This window comes from Mytilus trossulus, chromosome 5 (assembly GCF_036588685.1).
Source record: "Mytilus trossulus isolate FHL-02 chromosome 5, PNRI_Mtr1.1.1.hap1, whole genome shotgun sequence".
Taxonomy (NCBI): Eukaryota; Metazoa; Mollusca; class Bivalvia; order Mytilida; family Mytilidae; genus Mytilus; species Mytilus trossulus.
The window spans coordinates 13,610,073-13,624,124 of NC_086377.1; the positions used below are offsets into that span (position 1 = coordinate 13,610,073).

The 14,052-nt window shown below is 32.6% G+C and overlaps 2 protein-coding genes across 2 annotated transcripts; both read left to right on the plus strand.

The window, feature by feature from the left end:
• The first annotated feature begins 4,440 nt into the window (after positions 1 to 4,440).
• LOC134717623 (collagen alpha-1(X) chain-like) lies at positions 4,441 to 6,049 on the plus strand. Its single transcript, XM_063580116.1, has 2 exons — positions 4,441 to 4,663; positions 5,637 to 6,049. The coding sequence occupies exons 1-2, from the start codon at positions 4,441 to 4,443 to the stop codon at positions 6,047 to 6,049; spliced, it is 636 nt and encodes a 211-aa protein (XP_063436186.1).
• Positions 6,050 to 9,695: 3,646 nt separating this feature from the next.
• Positions 9,696 to 11,282, plus strand: LOC134717624 (heavy metal-binding protein HIP-like). The gene is made up of 2 exons (XM_063580117.1): positions 9,696 to 9,933; positions 10,879 to 11,282. The coding sequence occupies exons 1-2, from the start codon at positions 9,735 to 9,737 to the stop codon at positions 11,280 to 11,282; spliced, it is 603 nt and encodes a 200-aa protein (XP_063436187.1). The 5' UTR covers positions 9,696 to 9,734.
• Positions 11,283 to 14,052: the final 2,770 nt, after the last annotated feature.

Sequence of the window (14,052 nt, forward strand, 5' to 3'; positions counted from 1 at the left end):
GATCATCCTATTTAATGTTTGTTGTATATGATTTGGAAAATATGAAACACATGCACTACAAACAATACAAAAAGTACGCATGTAAAATGTGCATAGTTAAAAGGTATGTATAATATTGATAAAATATGATTTATTAGGATTTTTGGACATAAACAGACCAGGGGGGTCTCACCCTCATTTAAGGGGTCTCATGTAGGTTTTCATTATATATTTATTTTTGGGGCTTTCCATAAATATTTCAATTTATATTTCTTATGCCGCATTTTTTTCTAACATAAACGTTACAAACCGCCAAGCGCGCACATGTTTTGAAAATTTCTTTCAAACATGCATTTGCAATGTTAACGTAAACTTTGACAAACCATGCACACGCTTAATGTGCGTCTGCAGTTTGTCGTTTATTAAAACCAACGCTGCATTTGTTTCTTACTTCAACCTGATTAAACGAAGTATTGCGTTCTACGTTTGTAAAAAGCCTGTCTACCAACAACATATACATGCATTATTGAAAGTTCAAACCCGGTCACTAAAGACTTATGATTTTTTTTGTTTTTCCTTTTGTAACTTTTAGAAAACAACAACAAACGCGACACAACGTTTACAAAATTTTGGTTAAAAAGAAATGCGGACTAAATATTTCTAAAGTTTTCGGGTTTTATTTTTGTTTTAAGAAATATCATGTATAAAGGTACATCTTTGATGTCATTTTATTGGCAAAAGTATATATTACATAAAGACAAATATGCAACATAGTATAGGTTTTATATTCGACAGCTTGAAGAGGTCAGTAAACGATTTCCAACGTATGTTATCAGTCCTCTTAACTATGAAAATCATGCTTTTAATGTTATCGTGTGTTTAATTTTTTTAATATTTTCAACTTAATTTTAAATAACAAACCGGATGCTAACTTCACATACATGTGTCACATCCATTTTTTTATGGAAATATTCTTAATAAAGCACAAAGGTGTCAGTATTCACCTCAGAAGCTAACAAAAAAGCTAAATAGACTTATTAAGAAGGGATATAGTTACGATACTGTTGTCAGGTCATTAAAGATTGCATATTTTGGTGTTAATACTGATTCACTTTCAGGGTCTTTGCATCGGAACTAAACACATTTTTTTCAAAAACTAGTTGTTGGCATGACACGGGTTATGTTCTTCTCGTATATGTTATGATGGTATGATACTAAACTCTAACGGGAAGGAATAGGTCTGATGTTCATAGGATGAAATCATAATAATTCATAATTGAAGTCTGGAGCTGGCATGTCAGTTAACTGCTAGTAGTCTGTTGTTATTTGTGTATTATCGTCATTTTGTTTATTTTCTTTGGTTACATTTTCTGACTTCAGACTCGGACTTCTCTTGAATTGAATTTTAATGTGCGTGTTATTATACGTTTATTTTTCTCCATTGGCTAGAGGTAAAGGCGAATAGTTCAGATCTCAAAAGCATGTTTAACCCAGCCGCATTTTTGCCCCTGTCCCAAGTCAGGACCCTCTGGCCTTTGTTGATCTTGTATTTTAACAATTTTAGTTTCTTGTGTAAAATTTGTATGGCGTTCATTATAACTGAACTAGTATATACATTGAAGACCTGTTGGTGACCTTCTGTTGTTTTTTTTTCTATGGTCGGGTTGTTGTCTCTTTGACACATTCCCCATTTCCATTCATAATTTTATTAATATGGGGATAGTAATTTGTAAATCATACTTTTAAACTAATTTGCCTTAACAAATAATTGGTTGACAATTTTACCAAAATCTAGCCAAGAGATATAATATTCAGACGGTTTTTGCAAACAATATTTAAACAATATTGAAACAGGAAATCGCGCCGGTCGCACTTGTTATTTAAGCACTAGGTTCATACTACTGTGGTGAGTCTTAATATGTATTATTAGCTCGGTCATCAGGTACCGGTAAGATACATATTAACCTTTGCGAAATTGAACGTTGGTAAATTTAGGAATCATTAAGGAACAAAAAGTTTTAAATCATTCAGGCAAAATTTTGATATGAGATAAATTTTACTATTATAATATGTCCGCTTTTTACACATTCAGGTACTATAACATCCATGGTTTTCAAAAGGATTTTTTTGCCAGTTCATGACAAAAATATATCAAACCGGGGTAATAGTTATAGTTTCAATTGTACTTTATACTGCACTCGTTCTATTTGAGCAGTCAAAATGCGTTGACCGTATATTTCTATGTCATATACAGTCACTAACCTGATATCACTTTTTCTCCTGAATATTTAAATAGAAATTGTCGAAATTATATTTAATTATTCATACGACATCTTCACCCCGTTCTTGTTTCCAATGTAAACAACGATGCGTTTAACGACTCAAACTTGTTTCTTTTACAATTTTTGGGAAAACATATTTCACTTATTAATACTTTTTGTTTATAACCTATAAATCATTATGTTTTATGTTTATTGTTGATATTTTAGTCTGTAAACAAACGAATTCGTTCACCATTGATTGCGGTAATATTGGATGTACATTTCATCGTGTTGTATATTTTTCTGTGTGATATGAGGCCTTTACAAAGGGGGATTTCCCCAATATTTAAATAAAAAAATAACATTAACGCACTAAACAACAATTGAAAATGTTTTTTTTAGATTGCAGTATAAAGACAATAATAGTGCATTGACTTGACATATCAACGATATAAGGATTCGGCCCGAAACAGGGAAAATGCTCGGCACAGACTCGCATTTCCCCGTTTCTAAGCCTCATCCTGATATCGTTGTCTATTTAAGACTGCGTACGGAACGTATTAGGAGGGTTTGTTTATACAAAAAAAATAATAATATAAAAATAAAAAACATTACGTTTTTATTCAGATATTTGGATATTTGAATATAGAAATACAAAATGTATATGATTGTTAATAAGTATAACTACCCATCAGTGAACAAAGGACATAACCGTTAGCATCAAAAGGTTATCAATGAACATAAGCAATACTGTATATATAAGATATAAGATATAATCAGTATGACATATGTAAGAGTTTTGGAGCAAGAAAAAACGCGTTTTAATTTATGCTAAAGCAAATAAACAGTAAATAAGAAATAGCTCTGTGCAATCAGCCAAAACCATTGATTTACAGATTGCTCCAAACAGGTAGGCACATAAAGAACGTGATGGTGTAAAACGTGTTTATGGGCGCTTAACTCGTCCCATACCAGTGACAAGGATGTAATAATATAACCCAAAAAAGTGGCAAATGCATGTCTCCATTAAGCACAAAGACAACTAACAAAAAGACAAAAACAAGACAACAGCAAAAACCTACGATCATAGATGTTTACGATCATAGATGTTTGCATTCATTAGAATGTACATTTGTACTTTGTTTCTTATGTTTTTGGCAAATTTTTCTGTTTATGCTCACGGTCCTTTGGATCTTTAAAAACTGTTCATCTGCGTTTTGCTGTGTGTTCTTATTTGGTGTTAAAACACGACTGTATAGAGAGTGTTGAGCTGTGACTCACATGTTTAACCTGCGCCTTTCAATATGTGCCTGTTAAAAGCCTGTAGGAGTTTTATGATTTGTTCGTTGTCTTATATAGAAATAGATTACACTAGCTGTATTTTGCAAAACTTTCAAGAATTTTGGTCCTCAATGCTCTACAACTAACTTCGTAATTTATTTGGCCTTTTAATTTTTTTTTATTATTAATTCAAGCGTTACTGGTGAGTCCTTGTAACACGCGTCTGGCGTAAATACAAAACGTAATCATGGTATCCTTGGTTAGTTTATTTACGTACTTGATTTGTCCTGTAAAACCTTTTTATTTGAGCTGATAACTCTAGATCTTAAATAGACAAAACTCTCGCCTGGTGTACATACTGTATGCCTGTTGTCTTAGATGAGTTTTTATGACATTATTGATTAAGGTATTATTATAAGTTGTATATAGTCGTAGTAGAGACGTCTTTTGTTGCATCTCAATCAGATTTTTCACTCTTCTAACAAGTGATTTATATCTTAAAAAAAAGGTGTGGTATGATTAGTAATGAGAGAACTAACTCTCCACCAGAGACCAAAGGAGTTAATGCACATCCGATAACATTCCCTTAAAAACATAATCACTGTAAGTTGTACTTTTTTTTATTATTCCTCCTTATACTTCTATATTTCTACGTTCACCTAAAGCTAAGAACGTCAGATTTCTTATTTTAAAGTGTAATTGTTTATTCTTTCAGTTTCAAGTTATATCGATTTATTAGCAGACAGTATAAAATCCCTCGGGGAAAAAAATCAACTGTTACATTGGTTAAGAAAGGAATTTACCATTTTGCACCGATGTTACCTTTACATCAAATCAGAAAAATATTACCAAGTGTAATCTATGATAAGCGCAGTTAAAGACTAGAACGAAAAGTTGGGCTGCATACGTAAATACAAACATGTTTTATTTATTAATACTGTCTCTTGTCTCAGTTGCTGTTACTGAACTTTGTAGCAAAGAGATTCAGGTATTACGCAATGAAAATCAAATTCTGAGGAGGATAGTAAACAAGGTTGTAGACGAACTAACAGAATATAAAAACGCTCTAGATGAACTCATTGTGTTTAAGAAAAGCTTCGAAAACTATACCACAGCAAGGGAGAATGAACGAAGAATGAACGGTAAGTTTCCCTAAAATGCAATATACCAGATTTTCTAGAATTGTATTAGTTATCACAAAACAGAGTGGTTCATATTCTAAACAGGAAACGTTATATTTTTACTTTGTATTTGCATTGATAAAAGAGGGACGAAAGATACCAGAGGGTCAAACTCATAAATCGAAAATAAACTGACAACGCCTGCCTAAACATTAAAAAAGAAAAACAGAAAAACAAAAGAACATATGACAAAACAAAGAAAGCTAAAGAATAAGCAACACGAACCCCACCAAAAACTAGAGGTGATCTCATGCAGATCCTGCTCTACATGTGACACCCTTCGTGTTGCTTATGTTATAACAAATCCGGTAAATAGTCAATTTCGATACGTCACATTCATGAAAGGGAATGGGATTGTAGTTACGACGTAAGGAACATAATTATCTGATTTCTTTTATGAAACAGTTATTACATATAAACTGTACGACTTCGCATACACGCGTATATTTGTTTCTCTGGTTTGAGTTATTTCAATAGGACGATAGGTACAACTAAAAATCATCAATCAGCAGTAAACGCCATGGCCTAACGTAAAACTGTTACCCAGATAACCAATAGTCAAGGAAAACAACATGTACATAGAAAACTAGTTATTGTACATTGTTGTTTTCAACATCTATGTGTGACATCCATCTGATGGTCCGGATGGGGTACATCATTTCATACAAGTGAGAGGTTTAGCTATAAAATCAGATTTAATCTGCTATTTTCTACATATGAAAATGCCTGTACCAGTCGGGAAAATGACAGTTGTTATCCATTCGTTTGATGTGTTTAGGCTTTTTTTTATTTTGCCATTTGATAATACGACTTTCCGTTTTGAATTTCCTTGGAGTACAGTATTTTTTTGTGATTTTAGTTTTTTATATGTTACAAAATTAAGCTTATAGTAATATAACTGGTATCATTTAATATTATAGAATCTGTTCTGTAGATAGAAGGCAAACAAACAGCCCAGTCATTGCTTTCCATGCGTTTCTATCTAAAAGTGTTTCAGCATTAGGTATACAACACACAGTGCCGTTTGATGAAGACATGACTGACGCTGCGAATAAGTACAATCCGTACAGTCATGTGTTTACAGTACCTGAATCAGGCGTATATGTATTTACATGGACAATCCTCATAAAGAATATCCGATGTTCAACTGAATTGGTAGTTAACGCAGCGGTTACAGGAAGAAGCTATCCCGATTCTGAACGAGATGACGAAAACGATACATCCACTGTTATTGTCATTAGACAAGTGGCAAAAGACGATGTTATCTTTGTACGAGTTAATAGTGGGTGCTCCTCTATAAGGAGCGACCAATATGGACGATCTAGTTTTAGCGGATGGAAGCTTTGATTTACAATAAAAAATAAATGATATTGTGATACTCATTTCAGCTAAATCTCAATACATACGAAACAGCAACCGGGAACAGGGCAAGTTCCGTCTTTATAATAATTTACAAAATTATCTTAATATTAAAGCAGATCATTTTGGTCAAAGGTGTTCCATTTGTTCTTTATGGACTTGTCAATTTATTGAATTTTGATTTCATTAGCGATACCATTTATGCCAACCTCTTATCTAATGATAAATAAACTCATCATAGATACCAGGACTAAATCTCGTATATACGCCAGACGCGCGTTTCTTCTACAAACGACTTATTAGTGACTATCGAATCCAAAAAAATTTAAAGGCCAAATAAGATTTTGAAGAGCATTCAGGACCAAACTTCATAAATTTCATTAATTTCTTGTTTCTGTTTTTCTATTTCTGTACTACTAAGGTGACTTCAGATGGATTTAGCTAACATTTTATGAATTTCAGCTGTTTTGGTTCTAATACATCTTCGGTGTTAAGCGTTTCTGCTGAATAAAGATGAATCCATAAAAGCGATTAGTAAAGATGATATGTATGAAATAACGTTTTAATTTTCGATAACATAGAACCAGTGATTATGTCGTATACATATAATTTATAATTCAGTACAAAAATAGAACAAGATATTTATATATGTCAAATAACGAGCATGGGCAATATAAGACTATAATTTCCATCAAAATAAAGCTGCAATTGTTTCTAATGTGAAATACACATTTTACCAAAAAAATCATCACTACTCGTAAATTCCCCGTTGATAAAATAAAAAATTATATAAAAACAAAGCTCTCAAAGTTATGAGATTTTTTAGTCAAAGTCATAATGTTCAAAAGAAAGTCTTGACTTAGTAGTAATACATGCCGCTGTATTATAGTGGACAAACTGTTGGTCTTGGTTATTCTTCAAAGCCATAATGTTTAAAACAATATTACTGAAGTACATATTTATCCAAAGAATTATCCAATTATACTGGAGACATAAGGTAGCCGTGTATTCAAAAGGAGATATACAGTATCCATTCCATTTCCATTGACTATTGCAAAAGAACAGATAATGGTTTCAGGGATAGATTAAAAATTTACTTTATGTCATGATGTCATGATGTTGTTCCATGGACATTTTAGTTTTTCTATGTAAAAAGTGTAATAGCAAAATACCGAACTACAAGAAAATGTATAAACGAAAAGTCCTCTATCAAATGACAAAATCAAAAGCTCAAACACACCAAACGCATGGAAAACAACTGTCATATTCCTGATTTGGAACAGGCATTTACTTATGTAGAAAATTATGTGGGTGTGGATGATAACAACTATAATAGCCCATCGTTAAGATATAAAACTGTTAAGACAATAAATGAAAAACAAGTATACAGACGGCAAACAGTAACCACATAGTAATAATAATCATATTCCTAATGTGCAGGGTTAATCATGTTTGCGAGCACTCAGCCACTTGAGTTCTGATAGCTAGTTCAAAGTTAATTACACTTGATGAAAAAATACTGTTGGCACCGACTAAAATATAAATCAGTACACATCCAATTAGCAACTAATGAAAGTTGATTCAGTATTTCAGCCAAAAGTGGTGTGCGAGTAATGAGATCGACGCTAGAATATTAAATAAAAAGTAATTGTTACTAATCAGTAAAAATGTAATCTACTGGGGCCCATAATTGAAAAAAAAGGTGCGGTACCAATTGTCCTTACTATAAAATGTTAATTTTCCTTGATATAATCTTACATTTGCGAATAGCCCCCCTATAATACTTGGTTTGTTTTCATACAATTAACAATTGTATATATAGTTCTTGCCAATAATAATCATCTTATTCTACAGTAAACTTTCAATTTGAAGGGCAAGAAAAATGTGTATCTAAGATAATGTACAAAGTTCGCAAAATAAATTAATATCCTACGCTAACTGACAAGAAAATGGGGAAAAGAAACCTTCTATTAAAAAAAACGATAACTGGGCTCAAAGACGAACAGATATCAGAGTTTGGTTTTTTTTTGGCGAAAGAAATATATATAACGATTTATTTTCAGCCATCTTGTTTATTTACTTTTTTCGGGTTTCTCTGACTTTACCTATCAGACAATACTCGGAATAACCTTGAACTCGTTTAGATTTTGACAGAAAATCAATAATCAGCTGATTGCATTCATAGCTATCGACATCAAAGGACTAATTAATAAAGGTGTTGATGGTATAATATAACAAAATGATATGGTTAAATGGCTTCTGTCACATGTCACAAAATGGATTTATTAACCACTTTGCTACGCACGTGTTTGAAGCAAATTTTGTACGCTTCCTCTCCTTCTTTTAATGATAGTCCAGAAAAGAAAATTGTTCTTATGACTGAAAAAAAAATTTGAGAGAAAATTATATTTGTGTTACTTGGCAAAAAAAATAATAAAGTGGCGAAAAATATATTGTTTTGGCGAAAGAGGTGGCGAAAAAAATAATTGACCCAGGGGAAACTCTGTAAACAGTCAATTATATTAATTGCATTACTTAAATCATCTTAAGGAGAAAAATATTTTCAATATTTTATTAAAGTCTCACTACTTGCAATACATAAATATACAGTACATACAGAGTATATACACAATATAAAACAGACAATACACAAATATAAATTACAAGTACCATTCTGTTAAGAATTATGAGAGACTATAAAACCATTTCTATATAAAACTAGTTAAAATACATACGATTATTAAAATCATTTCATTTTAAGAATATAAAAAGGTATTTCTTCTACTTAAAATATCAAAGCAGGTTTTGGCAACCATATCATAACAATTAATGTTTTTAAATAAATAAACAAATTTATCATCATCAGACAAATCATTAAAATCTACATTATAAGTGGGATAATCGAATAAATTTCAAACAGGGTTTGCATAAATACAGAGGTAGGGTAACCTTAACGTTTCGTGTTTTAAATTGAATCCAAGGCATTCAATTTGTCTCTATCAGTCAATTCGTAATAATGCATAGCTTGTACATTGTCAAACTCATTTATGACATTTATTCTTTCTCATAACCCTGCTAGAGTAGTTTTGATAAGCAAAACACTGTTAATAAAGTTCGTAAAATTAAAAAAAACACAGTAGAATTAATAAGAACTTCATCAAAAATAATTTGTCCGAAGTAAAAGTAACTAATTAAAACTTCTTGTAAAATATAGGTTATTTTAAAAAGAATATCAATGTTTAATATAAAGACTAGAAAATACCAAAGGATGACAACATATAAATAGTTTTGAAGTAATGTGCAAACGCACTTAATGTATTAAAGGTAGTGATCTGAAGGGAAAATGTGTGTATGCATAGTTTAGAAATGACCCAGGTGTATCTCCTTAAAGGTTGAAACAGTGAAAATCAAAATCACTTATTAATGTATGATAGAGATAGTGTGTACAGATGTCCTGTTTATTATGACACAATTCAAATGTTACCTTGGAAAATCTCAAAGTTGTGCACGTAACAAGCTATCAAACAAAGTTCAAAGGGTGAAAAGCAAGTTCACTTAATATTTAGAATGATCTGCAACAGTCACGAAGTTAGCTTTGCACACGATGCAGTCTAAGTGCATGATAATAAGATAAGCTTATTGGCACAGAGTTTTCACGTCTGGAAGTAAAACAATGAATATGTGTATAAAAGCGGTCATCGTTTATTCTGTAAGTGCAAATAATTGTCGGAAAGAAATCTTATCGCTTCGGAAGGAAAATCACATCCAGAAAACAAAACTTGATGCTTTTGGTGATAAACTGGATTTTCTTATGACATCAATAACTAAACTTGAAAACGATAACAAGAGAGATCATATTGCTTATTATCACGGTATGGCAATTTTCAGTTGTCTTCATATTATTTTACCAATTATCAATAAGTTAAGTAAACAATAAGAACAAAAGATTTAATGAGCATACAATTGCATTGTCTGTTCCATCATGAAAGGTAGAGTGTATCTTTTATTTCAAAATTCATGGATCTTTAGTAAGTATAAAAGTAAGTATGTAGTTATCAAAGCTACTAGGATTATAATTTTATACGCCAGAAATGCGTTTTCAAACAGTTGTTCCAAATACGGCTATGCCTGGAATAATAAAATAGTTAGTTTTTTTCCGAAAAATTAAACGTTTTGAAAACAGAAAATTTCAAAAATGACCATATACTTGATATGCATGTCATCATCCAAGTGCTGACTACCGGGCTGATGATACCCTCAGGGACGAAACGTCTATCAGCAGTGGGAAGTAAATGTTATTTAAATGCATAAAGAAACATGTACTCTGATGAACTCGTTGGCAAACTATACCTTTTTTTACATAGTGCTTTATTCATTTCCTCGTTTTAATGAATCTATAATTTTCCTTCACACATTTTATAAAAACTTTTATTGTGTAGTTCCATGTTTAGCTGTCAAACAACTTTGGAAAACAGATACGACAAGCTTGTTTTGAAGCTTGTTGTGTCAGAGCACTCGAATCAAAACACACGAACAACCAAATAATTTATGAAGATGGAGAAGTTGCCAATTCTTTCTGAAAAGAAAACAAGATTTTCCACCTAGAATTTAACGCTAAACAAAAACAAGTATGATGAAATACATATTCAGGAAGGTTTTACTATACTTAATATTGATGTAATCCAAACATGTAAAAGTTGTAAACATTGTGCCTTCGGTCAAACGAATATTCTTCACTGATAGCAACATAATAATTAATGATAAATTACTTTTCTACTAAACTATATAGTGTGTTTAATGCATTTGAATTCTTTCAGCAAAAAGATCGGCAGCCCCTGTAATCGCCTTTCATGTCTATGCATCCCGCAATCTGGATTCCTTAGGAGTACACCAAACAATACAGTTTGACATAATAATGACAAATGAAGGCAATGGTTATAATAAATATACAGGCACATTTATTGTTCCTTCGTCAGGGTTCTACGTTTTTACATGGACAATAGATGTTTCGAATAGCGTGTGTGCAACTGAGCTTGTTGTAAATGGTGTAGTTATTGGAATTTCTTACCCCGATTCCTCAGAAAACGAAAACAACGCAATTTCCACAACTGCAGTTAAGCAAGTATCGTTAGGAGAAGCAGTTGCTGTAAGAGCCAGGGGATGCAAACATTTGCGAAGCGACACAGTTGCCAGATGTAGTTTTAGTGGATGGAAGCTTTAAAATAAATTTGACAAACATCTTTATCTAAAACTTTTTATTTTGTTTTAATACATTTAAACTATGTAGCCATGGTAGAGCAGAGATTGGAATAAGATTAACGGTAACAATTTTCTTGCACCAGATGCGCATTTCGACAATACATGTCTCTTCAGTGATGCTCGTTGCCAAAATATTTGAAATCCAAAGCTTATATAAAAGATGAAGAGCTATAATCCAAAAGGTCCAAAAAGTATAGCCAAAACCGTGAAAGGAATCAGAGCTTTGCACGAGGGAGATACATTCCTTAATTTATAATAATTTCTATCAGTTTGTAACAGCAAATTTTAATAGCACAAAACATCCGTATTTTCATGCCAGTACCGAAGTACTGGCTACTGGGCTTGTGATACCCTCGGGGACTAATAGTCCACCAGCAGAGGCATCGACCCAGTGGTAGTAATAAGATTAACGGTAACAATTTTCTTGCACCAGATGCGCATTTCGACAATACATGTCTCTTCAGTGATGCTCGTTGCCAAAATATTTGAAATCCAAAGCTTATATAAAAGATGAAGAGCTATAATCCAAAAGGTCCAAAAAGTATAGCCAAATCCGTGAAAGGAATCAGAGCTTTGCACGAGGGAGATACATTCCTTAATTTATAATAATTTCTATCAGTTTGTAACAGCAAATTTTAATAACACAAAACATCCGTATTTTCATGCCAGTACCGAAGTACTGGCTACTGGGCTGGTGATACCCTCGGGGACTAATAGTCCACCAGCAGAGGCATCGACCCAGTGGTAGTAATAAGATTAACGGTAACAATTTTCTTGCACCAGATGCGCATTTCGACAATACATGTCTCTTCAGTGATGCTCGTTGCCAAAATATTTGAAATCCAAAGCTTATATAAAAGATGAAGAGCTATAATCCAAAAGGTCCAAAAAGTATAGCCAAATCCGTGAAAGGAATCAGAGCTTTGCACGAGGGAGATACATTCCTTAATTTATAATAATTTCTATCAGTTTGTAACAGCAAATTTTAATAACACAAAACATCCGTATTTTCATGCCAGTACCAAAGTACTGGCTACTGGGCTGGTGATACCCTCGGGGACTAATAGTCCACCAGCAGAGGCATCGACCCAGTGGTAGTAATAAGATTAACGGTAACAATTTTCTTGCACCAGATGCGCATTTCGACAATACATGTCTCTTCAGTGATGCTCGTTGCCAAAATATTTGAAATCCAAAGCTTATATAAAAGATGAAGAGCTATAATCCAAAAGGTCCAAAAAGTATAGCCAAATCCGTGAAAGGAATCAGAGCTTTGCACGAGGGAGATACATTCCTTAATTTATAATAATTTCTATCAGTTTGTAACAGCAAATTTTAATAACACAAAACATCCGTATTTTCATGCCAGTACCAAAGTACTGGCTACTGGGCTGGTGATACCCTCGGGGACTAATAGTCCACCAGCAGAGGCATCGACCCAGTGGTAGTAATAAGATTAACGGTAACAATTTTCTTGCACCAGATGCGCATTTCGACAATACATGTCTCTTCAGTGATGCTCGTTGCCAAAATATTTGAAATCCAAAGCTTATATAAAAGATGAAGAGCTATAATCCAAAAGGTCCAAAAAGTATAGCCAAATCCGTGAAAGGAATCAGAGCTTTGCACGAGGGAGATACATTCCTTAATTAATAATAATTTCTATCAGTTTGTAACAGCAAATTTTAATAACACAAAACTTTCCCAAACAAGTCAATCAAAGACAATTAGGTCTTCCAAACCGTTAGTCCCATGCAGTTTTACAAGCCTTTGTACGTTTTATATTTTGTCTTTCCTTTGTTTTAATACCCATTCTCTGTAACCGTCAACCAAAGTTGGGCACGGATGGTCACCGATTTTGTTGAAACTTTCTGACAACAAACATTTATATAAAATATGAAAAAAAGTCTGTACATGCCACCCTGAATTATGTATGGTAACCATGGCAACGGGCTTTAAAATGTTGAAAATAGCTGATTTTTGCTATTCTCGACTTACAGTGACTTATATACAGCATAATATGTTTGATGAAGTTTATATCATATCAGTTTCTTTTAAATACTTGTTCAGGGACATTTTTTCATAAAATTATCATATTGAGTGTACAGTGCCTGAGAGTAATTTTTACTTTTTATAAAGCGCACTTTATACATTATTATTATTATCATCAATACAGTCAAGTTTTGCGCAAAACAAATGGTATATATTGTTTTCGAAAGTTCAAAGTTATTGGGCTCAGTCATAAAATTATTTAACAGAATAAAGAGCGGAAACAGGAAATGTGTCAAATAGGCAACCACACGACCAAAAAGCAGATTACAGCCCAAGATTTTAGATTGAAACAGCATGGTAGGTATCCAAGTTCAGTAATTCGTAGTAAGATATCAGAGCGGGTTAACTAAGGTCTTTTAAATTGATGTTTGCTAATTTTCTGTTAAGACGCAACATTTACAAGCAGAGTAAAGTAAAGAAGTCTGCCTGGGTCCAGATTATGGTTCAATATTTTTTTGTACAGAATTTTATCATGTTACCTACATGTCACATCATAAACAAAGGTCCATAATGTAAGTAAAGTACAAAGTCAGGAGTTTTTCAGTCCCTTCCTGAAATCAAAAAATGATATTTCCTTTTGTATCTTCTTTTTTGTTTTGAAAATTTTGTGAAATGTTCAGTCAATATCTATGAATGATTGATTGTGTCCAAATAAATCTCCATGGAAAAATATGTGATAT

Bases quoted from the DNA above. Each gene is read 5' to 3' on its own strand.
- LOC134717623 (XM_063580116.1), top strand. From the start codon at position 4,441: ATGTTTTATTTATTAATACTGTCTCTTGTCTCAGTTGCTGTTACTGAA. The intron at 4,664-5,636 runs GTAAGTTTCCCT...TCTGTTCTGTAG, and splicing joins GAATGAACGAAGAATGAACG to ATAGAAGGCAAACAAACAGC.
- LOC134717624 (XM_063580117.1), top strand. From the start codon at position 9,735: ATGAATATGTGTATAAAAGCGGTCATCGTTTATTCTGTAAGTGCAAAT. The intron at 9,934-10,878 runs GTATGGCAATTT...GAATTCTTTCAG, and splicing joins TCATATTGCTTATTATCACG to CAAAAAGATCGGCAGCCCCT.